Genomic DNA, 17,878 nt, shown 5'->3' on the forward strand with positions numbered 1-17,878 from the left:
CTGCACATCTTCGCAAAACAGGAAATTTCATGTTTCCTCTGCTGCTTATAGCAACAGCTTGCATCACACTACTTCTGCATATGTTCACACACATACACCCCCCCCCCCCCCCACACACACACACACACACACACACTCAAGCACCACAAGAGCGTTCCACATTTTTATGTCAGGGATTGGGGTCTGGTTTTAAACCGCACGTAAGCAGCAAAGCATAGTGAGAAAGTGAATCCTCTACTGTGTAAAAACTGAATTGTTACTTGTATGTATACTAGTATCATTATTGTACACAGTTTTACAGTTCTTTGAATTTATTTACAATTTTCACATTCAGTTACATTTTTCTATAATGTACAAAATACAGTTTTGTTTTGGGTTTATAAAGTATCAGTAAGATGTAGGCTTCAAACACTTCTTTTTGATTGATTTTTGTAGCATTTTGGGCTTGATTGTGAGGAGTGTAATGATTAAAATACCCGTGAAAGAAACGCAGACGGGTACAAAAAGCAGAATGTACCAGATAATCGATTCCCCACCTTCCTCCAAACAGAAACTTGACTGGAAGTGGCCCACTTTGTGTGTTATTTGGAGGGCATCCTCACATTCAATGTCTGAATGTCCAACCACGTTAATTGTCTCTGTTGTTATGAAAGTCCTGAACCACTCTGTTTGGCAGCAGTTGAACGGATTTCCTGTGAGGAAAACAGTGTGCAGTTTCTGCGCTAATGTGTTAGCCTGTCTTTGGGGAATAGTGGACAGGCTGTTGTCCCTCAAATCGAGTACTTTCAGGTCAAGATTCAGAAGTGAAGAGGGAAGATGGGCAAGAGAGTTCTTTGAAATATTTATAGACTTCAGATTTTGGAAATGGGAGAAGTCGAAGTCTTGTATAAGAGTGTTCCCTAAACCTAGATGTTGCAATGTTCTGCTAAGAACGTGTATTGATTCTTCAACAATGAGTCCAGGGTTGTCGGACAGTTCCAAGTGTGTTAAAGACAACCCAGTGAACGCAGCCGATGGAATTATTTTAAGTTTGCATCCCTTAAGGTAAAGTTGCCTTAGGGATGCGATGTTTCTCCAGTCCACGCAAGACGACATTTCGTCTATATTGGTCTCAGCTTCCTCAGGAGAGCAAATGTCAATGTTGTTATAACTGAGATCCACTGATCTGAGGCTTGGCAACGAGGAAAGCAATCCCGAGGGTAACCGCTCAAGATCGTTCAGGCTCAGGTTAAGGTACGTCAGATTGCTGAGAGCAGTCATCATCCCTTCATCTGCTACAATCTGGTTCAGCCTGTTGTTGCTAACGTCCAGCTCATACAAGCTGCCAGAGAGCTGTGCTGACGTGAGATTTAAGGTTTTCAGACAATTCGTGCACAGTCGAAGTCTGGACAGGGCAGGCATTTTCTGGATGAATCCTTGGGGAAAATACTCCACCTGGTTCCCTTTTAGATCCAAAATCTCTAAAAAGGAGATGTCGCCGTGAAGGCTCTCATCCCACAACTTAGTCGTCAAGTTGCCCACGTCCTTGTTCACATTGTAAAAATCAACAGTTGCAGTCGAGTTTGCAGCTGTGGCGTTGTTTTCCAAGTGTTCGTAAAATCTGAGACTGTTGTGGGAGAGGTAAAGATTTCGCAAGTGGCTCCGGCTGGGCAAGAAAGGAAAGAAGAGCAGTTTGTTGTCTGACAGGTCAAGTGTCTCCAACTGGAACGTTTCATTCATGTCTTGTTTGGAGATAAACCACTCGATGAAGTTGTGGCTGGCGTTGAGGACCACCAGCTGGGTCATTTGGAAGTCAGTCAGGCATGGCAGATAGTTGAAGGCCAAGTTGAGGCGCTGGAGCTTGTGATTGCTGTTAAAGGCGCCATCAATCTCGAACATGATGTTTCTCTGCAAGTCGAGTTCTTTGAGCTGATGAAGATCTCTGAATGAGGCCTCATCCAATCTCTGCAAGAGGTTTCCAGAAAGATTGAGATACTCCAGGGCAGTCAGATTTTGGAGAAGAGTGGCAGCCATTTCCTCATCGAGCTTATTCTCAGACAGATCCAGAACCCTGAGTCGGGGTAGAGTTTTTAAGGCGCGACCGGTTTCTTGGTAGTCAGTGTGGAGATGGTTATTTGCAAAACTGAGACTTTCTAACAATTTTGAGTCTTGAAAAGTGTTTGATTCTAATTTCTCCAACTTATTACAAGCTAAGCTCAAGATTTTTAATGAACAGTAACTGAAAGAGTTGCTGTGTAGTGTTTGAATGTCGTTGTAGTTGAGGTGAAGTTCTTCAATGTTGCCTGGCAGTCCAGCAGGCACAGAGGTGAGCTTGCCATTGTTGCAGACAGCCGTTGCTTGTTTCTGCACAGAAAAGAAGAGTACATGACTTAAAATTTGTGTCTTAGAATACCGTATATCCCTTTCTAAAAGAAAACTGTTTTGGGCATTTAGAAATTCAGCAGGACCTGGATCTCTTTCAGGCATGGCTGCTGAACTTGTGAAGCACTCTTTCAAAGGCCCAGATACACAGGAGGTTTAGTCTACGTGTGCTTAATGTTCTTTGCACCAAGGCAATTTTATCTGAAAACAACTGATCTTTTAAAAAAACTTTTATTAAATTTTATAAAAATGTCACAGATGGAAAACACCCAAAAATGTAAAATGTAGAAAAATGAACCAGGAAAAACTTGTTGATGTTGAAGTTGAAATTCTGATCAAATACCTGCAAAACTAATGACGTGAGCTTCAGTTTAAACCCGCTGATAGATTTTTTTCTGCTCACCTGCTCAGCAGCTGCATTTAAATAATATCAGAAAAATGAAGTATGAATTGTCTTTTGTTGCTTCAGTTCTGGTATTTAATTTCTTAAATAATCTATAATCAATCATAATCAATAATGAACAAACTAAATTTCTCACGTTTTTCTTAGTTGTCTGCCACTTTCCACTAGAGGGTTTGTACGTAGTGACTGTCTTGATTAGTGTTGAGTTAGAGGCCTCCTGCTGAACACGTCGGGGTCTTAAGAGTTAAATTAAAATTTTAGCTTAAAAGGCAAAGCCCACGACGGTATAGACACAGTATGGCTCATTAGAAATAATAATACAGGATGTTTGTGTGAACATTTCTAGTGTTTAGTCTCACCTGATGTCTGCTGAACGCTGCATCAGAGGATATGAGTGTTGCACTCTTTATCACAATTGTACATCTGAGTTTGTTGACACTTTTCTTCCTAAATCTAGATGATCACTCACTCATAAAACAAAACCCACACACGTAACTTATTACGTCTTGGACATCAGATGTGCGTATAAGCACATCTTATTTGGTAAAGGAGAGATGTCTCACCAGATAGCATTGGCTTTGCTGTGGATGACAAGAGGCTGGCGTCGGTATTGCCCACATGGGAAACAAGCAGAGCAGGATAGGAGTGAGACCGTGGACTGGCATCTTAACATCCTCACTGTGGACAGAGTGAATGAAGGAGAGGGTGAACGGCGTGTCGGCCTCGCGGGCGTTTCCCGATGGAGGCGCGTAGTCCTCACGTTATTCAAGTTAGGATTTTCCAGTGGAGCTGGGGATGAATAATGTGATGAATGCTGTATGCTTTGGCTCCTGTCTCGGTTGGATGTAGACGAGTGAACGTCCTCTCTAACAGCAGCTGGACATTTTTGTAAAATTTCCCTAATTTCAGTGCAAACCGCCATTTGACGCCTGCTGAACGTGGGAGTCCTGTGTTCCTTTTTTTTATTATTTGTATTTTTAGTGACATCAGGAAACATGGTGTTGTTCCTACTTCACTAAATTTATCTGACAGCTTCATTTACAAGTTAGTTAGTCACAGAACAAGTAAAGAGTTCAGAAAATGTGACGTTTTGTTATGCGTTTAACTACCCAAAAGTATGTAGGAGGACGTCTGAGACGACTGGTGGGAAACTGACTGGTAACAAATAAATGTGGTAAATATTGAAGTCACTTTTCAATCATTTTAATTAATTCTTAACAATGGACTGTTTTTGGACAGATGTTGGGACAGTGTCGCTTTGGTTAATTGCGACCACATTACTCACTGTTTGCAGAATTTCTACGAATCAGTTGATTAATGGAGAAAAAGGTCAGCAGATGAATCCAGAATGAAAAGAATCATCAGCTGCAGTCAAAATGAGCTCCAACAGTAAAATCCTGCTTTCACGTTAATGTCACAATCACCTGCTCACATGACAATTTACTGCTGTAATACTACATACACCTGATTATACATACTTATACTTACCATGTGATATTTGTACTGTACACTTCCTACTACTACTACTACTCAGTTCCTAAACTTTATTATGTGTTAGAGAGTTTGAAATGTAAAGTTAACTGCAAAGACCATAACATAATCCCAAATATCTGCTCTCAGTTTGAGAAAACCTCCCAGCAATGACAGTTTACAGGTCCGTCGCTTAGCGGTCCTCAGAGGAATATTGATCAAATGCGTGGCACATTTATTTAACACTGAAAAATATAAATTTGTGAAATGGATGAAGTTGAAATGATGTTTGGGTCAAGTTTAGATTTTTAATCGTGGCCGCTCTCTAAGCAGTTTGATGGCATTAGTAATAATTGGTGATGCGGCACTCTTTTCAATGTTCTGGAATGCTGATTTGACACGAAAATTCTCTGCAGAAACCAGCTGCTACAAGCATACTGTGAAGACTTTAATGCTGACACTGACATCCTGGCATGTGATTGATGAGGTCAAAAACTCCAAAGATCTTTAAATTCGCCTTTCGTATTTTAGTCAAAGCGTGCAGGTTGCCTCTCTGAGTGGTCGCAGTTCTAGCGCTCACTGCAGTACTAGATTAGTGCACGGTGCGTTTACTTACGCTGGTGGTTAGGTGTGGATTTCCCAAGCCACTGACGGTTGATCCCCTGACCATGTCGCTGACTGGCTCGCTGCTGCAGAGCGTGTGAAGTTCAGCTGCCTTCTTCTGCTCTGACTGAAACTCCGATGCCTCTTTTTTACTATTCACGGAAGCAGGCAGGCAACGGAAACCAAGTCACATGGACAAGCTGCAATCAGAAAGAGGTTCTCAAGCCCGGGGCCACAGGAAGGCGAGTGCAGGTTGAACTGCTCAAACAACACAGCAAAAGTTTTTTTTCTTTCCCCTCACAACACCAAGGCAGCAATGCTATTGTACAAGCATCTAAGGGTAGCACAGCTGCTACCACAAAAACCCAACAAGAACACACCCTTCACACCCTCGGCTCATTATGATCAGCCAACCTTCGAGAGAGGAAACCACTCAGCACACACACCCTTCCTGCCGGCTTGTCGGCCTCTCACTTCAGCAGCCATTGCAAACACTCACAACAAGACAGTTGTGAGTCTGTGAATGTGAAAGCACTGAGGGTCAAAATGCTCCAGGGCCACATGCTACATAACAGAAATGAGGAGGTCAGGAAGGAGAAAGTGATGAGGGGGTAATGGAGGACTGCTCTGATGTTCTGCTCTAACTTTACAACCTGGCTACTTTAACCAGCACTGCATGTGCTTCATTCTCTTTTGCGCTCTTAACTTGCTTCTCCTCAGTTGTCACCCATGTGTGCCAGAATAGGGAATTGGGAATCAGGAAGTGATGATACTGTCCTTGAAGATTTGTTAGTGAGTCCTTCCTGTTTTTGCACAGGGTATCTCGTGCTCTCATTTCTGACTCTGAGCGACAACAAGGTTTTCTGATCCCTGACTCCATGTTGAGGCGAGTTTAGTCTGAGTGACACGTTTAACAATATAAAACTGTCAACAGGTTTGCATGTAAACACGTGTCACAAGTCTCAAGTTCGCTGTGGGACCGGTGGACATCTGCACAAATTTGTCTCCACCACCCACTACAGTCTGCAGTTTCTCTGCTGACCAGTAGGGGCAGCACTGCCTTAATGGCATCTAAGTGTCGGGGCTGCAGATTGCAACCAACTGAATCCCCCTCACCTGACGCTGCCTTACAGTGGACGCTTGTGATGCGCATGTCGAGTTGTGATGCGCATGCAGAAGAGAGAGCTTTATGCGACTGTTCAGTGACGTGTTGGAGAAATGATGATATACGTATGAAATTTTATGAGATACAAGGAGTATAGTCTGCCCACTGCTGGTGACATTGAGTCAGAAATTGTGAGAGTTTAAGATTTCACACGTGCCTGCAGATGATGTGACACGCAGTCCTGCCTGTGGTTTCGCATTGTTGTGCTGGTTAACAGCTCCAATGTACCACGAACACGGAGGAAGACGACTGCCGGCAGGTTAACACAAATGCAGGATATTCTCCATCCATCCATTTCCTACACCGCCTATCCGTCAGGGTCGCGGGGGAGCTGGAGCCTATCCCAGCTGACTACGGGCGAGAGGCGGGGTTCACCCTGGACTGGTCGCCAGTCAATTGCAGGGCCGACACACACACTCTCACACTCACACCTAGGGGTAATGTAGAGTAGCCAATTAACCTAATGTGCATGTTTTTGGTGTTGTTGACAGAAAACCCACGCAAGCACAGGGAGAACAAACTCCACACAGAAGGGCCCAGACCGGGATTCGAACCTGCAACCCTCTTGCACCATGCTGCCCAGGATATTCTCCAGTTAGACAAATTAAGACAGAGTACAGTATGAAGACTGTCTTTCTATTTATGAGAGCTGAGGGGGTGTTGTGGCAGTTTGGTTGTCAAGTCCCATGGGTGCAGGGGGATGTGGGCAGGCCACCCTCTGCACTGCAAATATATCACAGGACTTTTACTGCCAAACGCAAAGATGAACACTAAGTTTCTGCTGTTTTCACGACAAAGTCACTCCACCACCCGAGGTTAATGTTAACAGTAAGGTGGAGAACCTCTAAAATCTAGAGATTTTCCCTCCACATGACCAGGATGTTCTGTGGTGTGCAGCCATTTGCATAAGGTGCACAGGAGGGTTGCTGCCCTCTTCTGGAGGCAGGATTTATTGCATGTCGGTGTGAGATGAATTTAGATGGATGGATGGATGGATGGATGGATGGATCTGTAACTGTAATCCAGTAACTGCTACAGTCTGGCCACAACAGACTGGTGAAAGATTTCCAGCATCTTGTTCCTCAGGAAGTGGAGTCTGCTGCAGCCCGTCTCCCGTCTTCTGCTGTAGACGGTTACTCCCAGGTACTTGTAGTCCTCCACTGCCTCCACATCTCTACCCATGATGCACAGGGGCTGTGAGGCCTGTCTGTCAGGCAGCCAGCGATCCAGAAGACGGCGGCTGCACCGACATCCGTCAGCCGCAGCTTCTCACCTGGTAGCAGAGGCTGGATGGTGTTGAAGGCACTGGAGAACCATCCAGGTCTGAGTGAACCCGCTGCAGCAGATAGGCGACAGCATTATCCACACCCTGTGAGGGGTCAAGATACGACTTCACCTGCACCCTCAGGTGGGCCAACACCTGAGGGTGGGGCAGTGGCACTGTGTGCATCCTGTCCATTTGCATACAGTAAGTCCAAACAGCGGGACAGTCCACATACTGGTCGATTGACTTTTGAGGGTATCAGTCCAATCAGTCCAGTCTTTTGGGTTCAGAGAGGAATTTTGAGGGATGATGATGTTTATTTATAACTTTATTCAGACACATCTGTAACAACAGTACTTGTGTTATGTATAATAACACAAGGAAACTGCCAGAAACAGACACATTGTGTCCATGCTGACTCTGTTCACATGTTGAGTTTGAGCTTGACTAAATGAACAAATAGTAATGTGCTTCTGTTTGTGTGAAGGTTTGTACCAGAGTGTATTTACGTTTCAAGGAACAGTCGAGCCAGAAGTAAAATGATTTGCAGGTCTTTGGATTCTGTGTTTATTTCCACAGTAAGCAGAACAGCGCGTCCACTCCAGTCATGTCTCTTCCTTTTATTTCCTGCTGATGAAGGTTGAGCCTCTGTGGGTGGTGCACTTTGTTTTTGTTCATCCACCTTTATGAGTCATGCTGTATGATTCTGTGTATTTCAGCACAAACTGCTGCCGCTCTGGACCGACATGTAAAATGCATCTGTTCCCATGCAAAGGAACAGAACCGACATCATGTGTTCATCAGGTGTTCACAGCAGTAAATCCATCTGAACGTACTGCACCGCATAGTGGATCATTATTACTTCAAGCTGAGCTGAATGTGGTTGTTTTCAAGGCCAACTTCCTGGTCTGTCCTCATGCTGCCTTTCACTTTGTGCTGGTGAGGGCGAATGCAGCTCTCCTGTGTTGGCACATACTGTGAATATGTAAGTATATGAAGGTACGGTCGAGGTGTTGATGAAACTCCAGCAGCGGTTCAGGCAGGTACGATCACAGCCATGACATGTTGCTGATCAATACCCACCTGAGTGTGACCTGTGAGGCTCTCTTAGAGCTACATGCTAACAGCATGCTAACTTGCCCACAGTGACGATGATGTCAACACGCCGGTTTTTAGCAGCTACACGCTGAACGTTAACCACGTTTGCTGATTCAGTTTAGCGTGTGCTAACATAAAGCTCACAAAGCACCGACGTGAATGTCTGTACAAAATGTGACGAAAACATGTCCAACGCTAACAGGCCTGTTTCAGTGAATTCACTGCAAATGTCAACGTCACAACGGCTCTAGAAACACCAAAGTTATGACGGTTAGTCCTTTGGGGATTGATCAAAACATTATCATCGCGTCCCACAGAAGATGAGAATGGCTTTCATTTTTAAACGCCATCATCTCCAGTTATGTTGTTATCCTGACATAACAAAGCTTGTTTTCTCCTGACAATACCACTCGTGGGCAGAAACATGAGCACAAGCATCAAACCATCGTTATTCTAAGAGGGGTACCATATATACTTTATTTTCAGGCCTTGTAACCATACAGTATCTACAGTACCATAGATAAAACCCAGGAATAAATAGTGTGTAATACTACATTATAGCACATTACAAAGGACACACATTATCATGATACACGTATAATTTCAACCGTATTTAAAAATGGCAGATGTAATAGTCCATACGCCCGCGTCCATGCACATGCGTGACAGTTGGTCCACATGTCCTCTATGTCTGTCTACTGCAAAACATAACATCAGGTCTCATCTATTTGGCATTTAACCATTACAGTCCAGCCACCAATTATAGCTAAAGGGACAGTTCGCCCAAAAATGTAAATTCAGTCACGAGAAGCTTCACCTGACTTTCCATCAGCATGGGGTGAGCAGGCGACTGAATTGTCACTTTATTTGGGTGAACTGTTCCTTTAAACTGTGTAAATCCTCAAAGAGATGTTCCCATGAAGATAGCTACAGATAACAACTACCGTTTACCACGTGTTAAAAGTATCTGCCACCGTTTCAAATAGTTTTGGCTTCATTCAAGCAGGCATAAAATCTCAAGTAAATGTTCAGCACTGTTAGTTCGAATTAAATAACATCCTGTGGATAAAACAGTCCAGCAGCTAAACTGTAAAAGTGGACAGCTCCACGTTGGTACAGAAACATGTTTATGACAGCTCCCGCGCACTCCTTTTCGCTGTGGTTTGTCCGGTCCGGACTCCTCACGTCCAGCTGTGGTAGACGCGGTCTTTGTGTATAGTGGACAGAGTTATTCGGCGTGGAAGAAACACCACAGCTTGGCCTCCAAACCCTTTTGACACGACGCAACAAACAGAGTCATCAGTCTGTCGACAGAGTGAAGTCCTGCACCCGCATGTGGCCTGTTAGTTTTAATGATGGCACGGGTTGCCCTTCTTCTAGCCGTCCAGAGGTTTTCCCAGGTACACCATGGTGACCTCGGTGTTGCCGTACACCGCAGAGACCGCAGGGTACAGGCAGGCCTTGGGCAGTCCACGAAACGCTACTCCGAGAAACTCAAAACCCCTCTCGAAGGCTAACGTCTTGTCATCCATGTCTAAAATCACTCGTATTCTCTCCCCGATCTGTGGACAAACACAATTACACCTCGCCAGATTACAAAAATACCAAATGAAAGTAAAGACAATGGCCAACATGTCTCCAAACACATTTCAACTTTGTTTCCAGATGGTGTGGATACAGACGCAGCTCCGGCTCCTACCTGATATTTTGGTGCGTTGTTACACTGTGGGAAATTTCCGCTGACCTCTCCATTGTGAAGCAGGTTGTTATCGACCAGGTTCCAGCCCCAGCTCTGGTCATCGCTGCCCAGCAGGGCCACGTAGCCCTGGCACTGCATGGACGCCCGCTTCGTGGCGATGCCGATCACCGCCACGGTGCCCAGAGGGCCTTCCCACCAGATCTCCCAGGCGTGCCTCCCTTCCGAAAAGCCGATCTTGCCACGTGCGCCATCTGTGCTCTGGGCGATAGGATTGCGGTGCAGGGTGAAGCCGTTCTTCTTCACGTAAACGTTGCGGGAGCAGTCGTGGGAGCTCAGACCGTGCTGGAAGGCCTTGAGCTGTTGAGGGCGACGGGACAGGGACAACAGAGTTAAAGACTCCCCAAAACTCTTCAAACAGCAATGTAAAATATTGAAAATATAATTTAGAACGTGTTAAACAAAAGAAGCCCTCTCGTTGTACTTGTTGGGAAACACAGATGCAAAACCAAAGTGGGACATGATCACAGAGTGGAATGTGCTGAGCTCCAAGTTCCTGTAAGTCCCATCCCATTTAGTTTGACACGCATGATGAGTAACTGCTTATGGCTGCAGTTACAGTCTCAGGTGACTTTAGGTGATACTGAGATTTTTCCCTCAGTTAAATATTGATCTAGGCAAAATGAGGTCTGCGGAGCTCCGGGATTCCTTGATGAACTTCTGTAGGAAGGCGTGGAAAACGACTTCACAACACAGCCTTTCACTTTCAGCGGGCCTATTTGCCTTGCATGTGGTGCAGAGGGTCATAGAGCAACGTAACAGCGACTGCGCTGTAATAAATGGTCTAATATTGGATAATGCTTCCTTGAGTCAAAACAACGTCACACCAAACCCCATTGAAGAATCTGCTAATTTAACTCGTGTTTTCAGCAAACAGGCACGGATTTATATAAATCGCTTTTCACGTCTTTATAAAGAAACTGTGAATGAATCACTAGAGTTTGTCTTTACGTTTTTTTTCCAACCAGAGAGAGAAAAGGCGGTATGTTGGTAAACCTACTTTCCCCTTGTAGGTGGGCAGGTTGCACAGGATGTCAGACCGCAAAGCTTCATCGCTCAGACTTCGGCTGCAGAGGCTGCGCCACACTTCGCTGTTTTCATCCGCCAGAATATTATTCCAGTGCCAGCAGACCAGCGAGCAACGCATCAGGTCGGAGAGCTCCAAATAGGAGAAAACGTGCTCCAGGACTCGAGCTGGCAACCTACCGGCCACCCCTGCGCCTCCTCCGGCTGAAGCAGCGTAGGGAAAGCCGGCGGAGCTGCAACTGGCTGCCGCTGCTGCGCCCAGACAGGAGGAGCCTCCTCCACCGGCCGCTCCAGACATTATTACACCCCTGCTCCTTACCGACGACACCAGCCGAGCGAAGAGTTTCACCTTACACCGTAGAATGATTCCTAATATGAGTTACATACCAACATTTTACATATAAAATCACACACAGGTCGCACTAAAATCACAACAGAATGGACCCTACTCTTCCCACTTTAATGGCTGAATGGAAACGATGCGTCAAGGTCCTCGAAGAGCAAATCCGATTAATGTGTTGCTGTCGAAGAAACGAGAAAAATCATTTGTGCAAGTGTTGGCTATATTAGTTTATAAACAAAATCAGTTAAACGCGGCGTTGATACGTTGTCAGATAAAACGACGCCGTTGCTAAATTTAAATAAATTCTATTTCCTGCGAGGACCACCGAGCTTACAAAATAACGAGCTCACACATGATTTCTGCTGTTGCAGTGCGACGATATTCGATGTAATGGTTCTGATGTCAAAGTGAAGCGACTGGCTGGTGAAAAGAAAACACCAAACGGGCAACGACGGTGAATAAGAACGTCTTTTTGACGAACAAATCGTAATAAGTAACCGGACCTGTCATGTCCTTTAGTCTGAGTCATAATTGTTTGACATTGTGCTCGCATATAGAAAAATAAAATTAAACAAATATTTGGTGAGTAAAGAAGAAAAACAGACGTTACGGTAAGAAATTTGGTCTACCTGATAAAGAAGAGTGTGATATATCGTGGATCACGTGACGCTACACGGAAGTGACGCAAAGTGAGTCAAAAGAGTTCAGTAAAGCATCTGGGAGCAAAACACCAGCTAGCTAGATTTCATTTTACAGCCGAAGAGCACAGGAGGAGACAAACAGGCGGCCCAACAGTTAACAGTAAGTTTTTGTTGGCTTTTGTCTCGACAGGAAGATTTTTGTGTAATTTATAGCGTCGGGACAGGCGTCACCGCGGAGCACAGCTGTCCGGCTGCTGGCAGCCTCCTGTGCTATGCGGCCTGTTGACAAGCTGTCCCCATCTGTCCGGGGACGGTCCAGCGGTTTTCCGCGGTCAGACAGGTGATTAGCAGGTCAGTCGGCACACCGAGAGCAACCTGCAATGACGACCACGCTCAGCTAACGGCAGGCTGTGCACATAACGAGGCTCGTAAGCTAAGCTAGCTAGTGATAAGATAACAAAGCCCCGCTGCGTTCACTTTCTAAACCCCCTTGGGCTGAAAGGTTGCCATCTTTATTTTTGCAGGCAAGATGACTAATGTCACCTTTAAGAAAATACCTGCCGACCTTTGTTATCAAGACCTACCGGAAACAACCTTACAAAGAACACGTAAAAAAATGTAAAATGTAAATACATCAAGTAATTGAATTGCTCATCTTTCCTGTCGTGCGCCGTCTGTTTTGGTTAGCATCAATATTAAAACCGTTAATATAGCAGAATCACTGGCGTTCACTGATGTTTATCCTTTTTAATTATTAAATGAGATTGTTTTTTGTCAGATGTGAGGTTATGTTCTTCCCAGTGTGCTGCAGTAAAAGTCGGCCTATAAAACAGATTTGGCTTCGTAGCTTATGTAGCTGCATGATGTGCTAATATCAACCCCGAAGGAAACTCATGTCGTGACAGCTGTGGTTTCATTGCGTTAGCTTCACCTCGTAGAAAATGAATCTGAAAAATCTCTGTTTAAGCTGACTTGTAAAGTGGTGAACGGTGTTGGAGCACCGCTAGGGGGCAGCACAGAGACGTAGCAGGACCCAAGAGTAGACGCATATGATGAGCATCATGGGCTCCTCTCTTCGTAGAAATTGCAGAAAAATCTGTAAATCTTTTTAGTTTGTATGTAGTCACGTCTTCCCTAAAATATGTGGTTACAGACGTGTCTGAGGTGTGTGTGAAAGTATAGGAGTACTACAGGCTACAGTGTGATCCTACACTCATCTGCTGCTTGTCACTTCAGTCATACTGAGTATTTATAATTAAGTATAGAAATTGTAGAATATTATAAATTCAGGATGAAACTGACAGGAGGACGTATATGAAGACAGCGGACGTGTCTCCGCTTCCTCCCACTATACTAAAATGAAGCCACAATATCCACGATAGGAGCACGACCATCTTGTTCCGGTGATGTCATTTGGAGCCAGAGTCGGTGCAGTTGCGATAGGGAGGTGGAGCCGTTGTATGGAGTTCCCGTCTGAGCCAATCAGGAGCAGCACTCAGCTGTCAATCATCACAGTTCACACACTTTTTGTAGCACCAAATAACTAATTAAAACCAAACGGATGAGAAAAATTAACACTTAAACATATACCAGCATGATGAGTACTACTCAAAATGACAGAAAATGTTATTTTACGTGAGGGTTGGGCAGTTGAAAGGCAGTCCTGACATATGAGTGAATCAGTGTGTAAGATTGTGTTAATAAAATGTTTCAAAATGCATATGTGTTACAAGGGTTAGATTTTAGCTTTCCATGCATTTCATACTTCAAATATATACGCTATGGTGACAGTTAGGTGGAACACAAAAGCAGGAAGATGTTTATGGGATGGAGGCTTAGTTGAAACATGGAGGAGAGAAATTTAAACTCAGGCCCACACTGATACTTTGAGTACTGCGCTGTGTTAAATTATTCATGTGATGTAAAACATGAGCTCACACAAAATGGTGCAGTTCGAGTTATGAGCACGCAGAGAAAAGAGGATATCTGTTGTGACTACGACCGAGGCAAGGTCATCTCCTCACCGCAAGCTTTTTGTCGGTGGGACAAAAGAAGCAACTTGAAGATGACACGGTTTAGCACAACTGGGCTCAACTTTTTGACATTTTATGGACTAAAAATCAATTAATTCTGAAAATAACCCAAAGATTAGTCGAGAGCCCCACAAGTCACATGGCTGTCACAATACCGAATAGCGTTTTTGTACATTTTCCGCGGATCGCTGATGTAATGCATATTGTTCAGAGAAACGTTGATGAATAGTTTTTTTTAATGATGTGTTATAATTTTGTATAAAGACATCAGGGAATATACTTTCAGTCATTGCACAGTTCATGGTCCACCCATGATCCATCAGCAGGGTCAGGAGACTGCGGTCCTTCTGGGTAACAGGATGCCCTTGAGACACTGTTGTTTGTGGACGCCTCTCTGGACCCTACCTGTACCCAGATGATGGTCTTTGCTTCTCTGATTGCAGCACCTGTGCATAGGCAGCCATAATGAATCCGGTGTACAGCCCTGCATCAACAGGGGTCCCCTTTACCAACACTAAGGGTATAGGCTACCCAGGTAATCTGTTTAAGCACATATCCTAATTACACGAAAGAAAAACTCTCAAGTCAGTGAAAGTCTTGATGTTTTTGCTCTCTTTTTGGTCATGCTAGCTGGATTCCCTGTCGGCTACGCTGCAGCTGCTCCGGCGTACACCCCCAGTGTGTATGCAGGAGCAAACCCAGCCTTCCCCAGTGGTAAGAAGGATGAAGCCACTGACTGAATGGGACCATGTGTTTAACTAGCAGCTGAGCTAACTTAACGTGTCTTCCTCCCACCAGGCTATGCTCCGGGCACTCCTTTCAAAATGTCCTGCTCTCCCAACACGGGGACAGTCCCACCGTACTCCTCCTCACCCAACCCTTATCCTGCTGCTGTGTACCCGGTCAGGAGCACCTACCCCCAACAGAACCCCTATGCACAGGTCAGCGTGTCGTCGTTGTTGTTGTTGTCGCTGATCTTATCTGTCCGAGTTATCATTTGATGAAGTCCTTCATGTTTTGAACTGTACTGTGGTTTGTTCCTCTTCGATGCAGGCGTTAATACCTTCGCAACAACAAGGCCCTTATTACACACAGCCGCTGTATGCTGCGCCGCCTCATGTTATCCATCACACAACAGTGGTCCAGCCTAATGGGATGCCTGCAGCCATGTATGCCCCGCCCATCCCTGCTCCCCGCCACAATGGTGTCGCCATGGGGATGGTAGCCGGCACCACCATGGCCATGTCAGCTGGTGAGCATTGGTTTCTATGTTATTGTTGATAACTGTTTGTTTTTGTAGTGATGCTAAAGTTGTACCTCCGTGCGTCGTACTTTTTTCGTGGCAGCCGAAGACAGAGTGACGAGTGGGCGGAGCTTTCATGTCTGCCAAGTGAAGCCTTTAACCAGCATTCTTTCTAATTTCCAGCAGGGGGCAGCCTGATTGTGTGGAAGCTTGAGAATCCAAACTTGATGCTTTAAAGTGGTATTCCAATGTGTGACGTCCACTGTGTATTTTACAGCCAGCTTCTGTGGTCAGGAGGGAATAAAAGTGCAGGAAACACTCTATTTGCTTTTGCAAATCAGCCTCCATAAATCTTCCTTTGTTGTGTCAGGAACTTTGTTGACAACGCCATCACCAGCGCCTGTGGCCCCCCACCAAGTCACGATGCCCACATATCGGCCTCCTGGGACCCCCAGCTACAGCTACGTGCCCCCGCAGTGGTGAAGGGAGGGAAGCGTGAGTATGATGCTTTGGTGTTCCCGGACTGCGCATCAGTCTCTCACATGTCGTACGTCAGACCGGCACATCTGGGAACCTTCTGGGGGAAAACAAATGCCTCTTGCCACAGATTTTAATTTAAAAGTCAAATTAGTTGGCAAATGACCCAAAGACACGATGACAGGTAAACATATGTCTGCTCAGGCTGCTGTAGAACACACACAAGACGCATGGAAAAGATTGATGCTTCCTCAGTCCTGTCAGCCAGCTTAGCCACCCAAAGCAGGAGATAAATTAACTTCAGCTCGAAGACGTATCAGCAATGTGACGTTTTGATGTGTGCTTCACATAAACATGTTGCAGATTTCAGGTTTATATCCCTTCCTGTTGTTCCCTCTGCAGGTGAGACGATGGTAGATATGCATTCACACTCTACTCCAGTGTTTTCTGCTATTGGTGAAGACCTGCGGCGCCAGCGTCTGCAACCAGTTACTCTTCTTCCAGCATAATGTGAATCTAAAAAAAAAAACCCACACAGATAGAGGCCCATTTGGATAGTAGGGGGTGAATAATAGACACATCGCCCATGACCCCCTCGATGGAATAAGGCTGCATTCCACGTCACCCCCCAGCGCCAGCACCGTTCCAACCTGCTGCATATCTCGCATCAAACAGCAAAGCCTCCATGCAAACTGTTTCATAGACTGTCATGCAGGTTTTTACAGCTTAAACTCTTTTAAGTGGTGAAAAGGGAGTTTGGAATTTTTCATTTCTTTGTTTTTTATTTGGGGGACACATATGATGTTGAATGCATGTGTATATATAGATATATGAAGTAATGCTAGCTCAATCTACCTGCTGTGACAGATGCAAAATCATCAAAAGGCACACATCCAAAGGAACTAAAACAGTAATAATCTGCAATGCTGAACCACCAGTGACCATGTCTTACATGCGAAAGAAGAAAAGGCGTTTGTTCATGCAAAAACATACCTGCACAGATACGTGCAGAACAAACTGTAATATTTTCACTGCTTTGTGTTTTAGTAAGTGATGCTTGGTTTTTATTCTTTATCTCAGTGATGCAGTGTATGCATTTCGTCTCACCACTTTTTTGTTTTTTAGGAAAAAGATGAGACTTTGAGTTTCTGCGTCTGACTGGTGGCCATTCCAACACTTAATCATTGCAAGTGTTTCATTTTTCCTGCCCTGTCAAACGTCTTAGCAAAAGAGAATCAACTTTTCCAAAAGTGTGGAGCAGCTTTTGTTCACTGCTCCAAATATTTCTGGGTGTTAAAACTACTCGCTTAGTTTAGCCGGGAAGCATCTCTGGTGGGGAACAAGTAGAGGGAAGTTGTTGGAAGTCATTTAAGAGCGTGAATGAGTAGGCACAGTATTGTGTGTGAGTATATATGTGTGTGTATCAAAGAGGATTAAAATAGAAACCATTAAAAAATGGTGCCATATAGTGCGACATGCCTAGAATGTTTGAGCTGTATCTCACAATAATCGATTTGTTCTTAGGTAGGTCTGAAGCACTACATCATTAAATCACTGCTAAGTGTGGACATGTTAGGAAAAACATGACATTGTTAAACTCTTTGTGAATAGCACTACTGAAGCAAGGCACTAATTCAAAACATTTTGTAAAGATATCTGACCTTTTACATTGCTGGCTGTTTTACCTCAAGGTTCCAGGCTAACACACCAATATCACTGTTTCAGACATGCTTTTCTATGTTGCCTCAGTCACCTCTATTTTGTAAATGTTATTTTTGTGATTTTGGTTCTTGTTTTGTATTCTTAAGAAAGACCAAAAATAAAAACAAATATAAGAATAATCCTTATAAGCTCTTTCTCTTTATTCTGCCTCTTTTGTTTGAACTTCTGAGCACAGGCTCATTTCTTAAATACCTGTCTAGTATAGTGTGAAGAGTGTGACAACCACAAAGATATGGGGTTTGAAAATGTACTTTATGAGTAAGTAGGCTTACT

At 44.5% G+C, this 17,878-nt stretch overlaps 3 protein-coding genes across 5 annotated transcripts; 1 reads left to right on the top strand and 2 right to left on the bottom strand.

The window, feature by feature from the left end:
• Positions 1–293: 293 nt before the first annotated feature.
• nrros (negative regulator of reactive oxygen species) lies at positions 294–5,185 on the bottom strand. Of its 2 annotated transcripts, none has more exons than XM_046371282.1 (3): positions 4,851–5,185; positions 3,328–3,442; positions 294–2,343 (listed from the first exon to the last, which is right to left on the bottom strand). In XM_046371282.1, the coding sequence occupies exons 2-3, from the start codon at positions 3,427–3,429 to the stop codon at positions 388–390; spliced, it is 2,058 nt and encodes a 685-aa protein (XP_046227238.1). In that variant the 5' UTR covers positions 3,430–3,442; positions 4,851–5,185; the 3' UTR covers positions 294–387. The 2 variants fall into 2 exon arrangements, with proteins under 2 accessions (XP_046227238.1, XP_046227239.1); XM_046371283.1 differs by having other exon boundaries at positions 3,328–3,553.
• A 3,631-nt stretch (positions 5,186–8,816) lies between these two features.
• Positions 8,817–11,832, bottom strand: fbxo45 (F-box protein 45). Its single transcript, XM_046371548.1, has 3 exons — positions 11,121–11,832; positions 10,064–10,420; positions 8,817–9,926 (listed from the first exon to the last, which is right to left on the bottom strand). The coding sequence occupies exons 1-3, from the start codon at positions 11,442–11,444 to the stop codon at positions 9,741–9,743; spliced, it is 867 nt and encodes a 288-aa protein (XP_046227504.1). The 5' UTR covers positions 11,445–11,832; the 3' UTR covers positions 8,817–9,740.
• A 201-nt stretch (positions 11,833–12,033) lies between these two features.
• On the top strand, positions 12,034–17,724 carry fam168b (family with sequence similarity 168 member B). Of its 2 annotated transcripts, none has more exons than XM_046371549.1 (7): positions 12,034–12,290; positions 14,607–14,698; positions 14,794–14,877; positions 14,962–15,104; positions 15,217–15,415; positions 15,777–15,901; positions 16,286–17,724. In XM_046371549.1, the coding sequence occupies exons 2-6, from the start codon at positions 14,629–14,631 to the stop codon at positions 15,887–15,889; spliced, it is 609 nt and encodes a 202-aa protein (XP_046227505.1). In that variant the 5' UTR covers positions 12,034–12,290; positions 14,607–14,628; the 3' UTR covers positions 15,890–15,901; positions 16,286–17,724. The 2 variants fall into 2 exon arrangements, with proteins under 2 accessions (XP_046227505.1, XP_046227506.1); XM_046371550.1 differs by lacking the exon at positions 12,034–12,290 and adding an exon at positions 12,331–12,481.
• The last annotated feature ends 154 nt before the right edge of the window (positions 17,725–17,878 follow it).

This window comes from Scatophagus argus, chromosome 18, assembly GCF_020382885.2.
Source record: "Scatophagus argus isolate fScaArg1 chromosome 18, fScaArg1.pri, whole genome shotgun sequence".
Lineage (NCBI taxonomy): Eukaryota > Metazoa > Chordata > Actinopteri > Scatophagidae > Scatophagus > Scatophagus argus.

Excerpts from the sequence above, each read along its gene's own strand:
- nrros (XM_046371282.1), bottom strand. The coding sequence starts at position 3,429 with ATGCCAGTCCACGGTCTCACTCCTATCCTGCTCTGCTTGTTTCCCATG. Across the intron at positions 2,344-3,327 it reads AGCAAAGCCAATGCTATCTG|AAACAAGCAACGGCTGTCTG; the intron begins GTGAGACATCTC and ends TTTTCTGTGCAG.
- fbxo45 (XM_046371548.1), bottom strand. The coding sequence starts at position 11,444 with ATGTCTGGAGCGGCCGGTGGAGGAGGCTCCTCCTGTCTGGGCGCAGCA. Across the intron at positions 10,421-11,120 it reads TGCCCACCTACAAGGGGAAA|CTCAAGGCCTTCCAGCACGG; the intron begins GTAGGTTTACCA and ends CGCCCTCAACAG. Across the intron at positions 9,927-10,063 it reads ACAACGCACCAAAATATCAG|ATCGGGGAGAGAATACGAGT; the intron begins GTAGGAGCCGGA and ends GTTTGTCCACAG.
- fam168b (XM_046371549.1), top strand. The coding sequence starts at position 14,629 with ATGAATCCGGTGTACAGCCCTGCATCAACAGGGGTCCCCTTTACCAAC. Across the intron at positions 14,699-14,793 it reads TAAGGGTATAGGCTACCCAG|CTGGATTCCCTGTCGGCTAC; the intron begins GTAATCTGTTTA and ends TGGTCATGCTAG. Across the intron at positions 14,878-14,961 it reads AAACCCAGCCTTCCCCAGTG|GCTATGCTCCGGGCACTCCT; the intron begins GTAAGAAGGATG and ends TCCTCCCACCAG.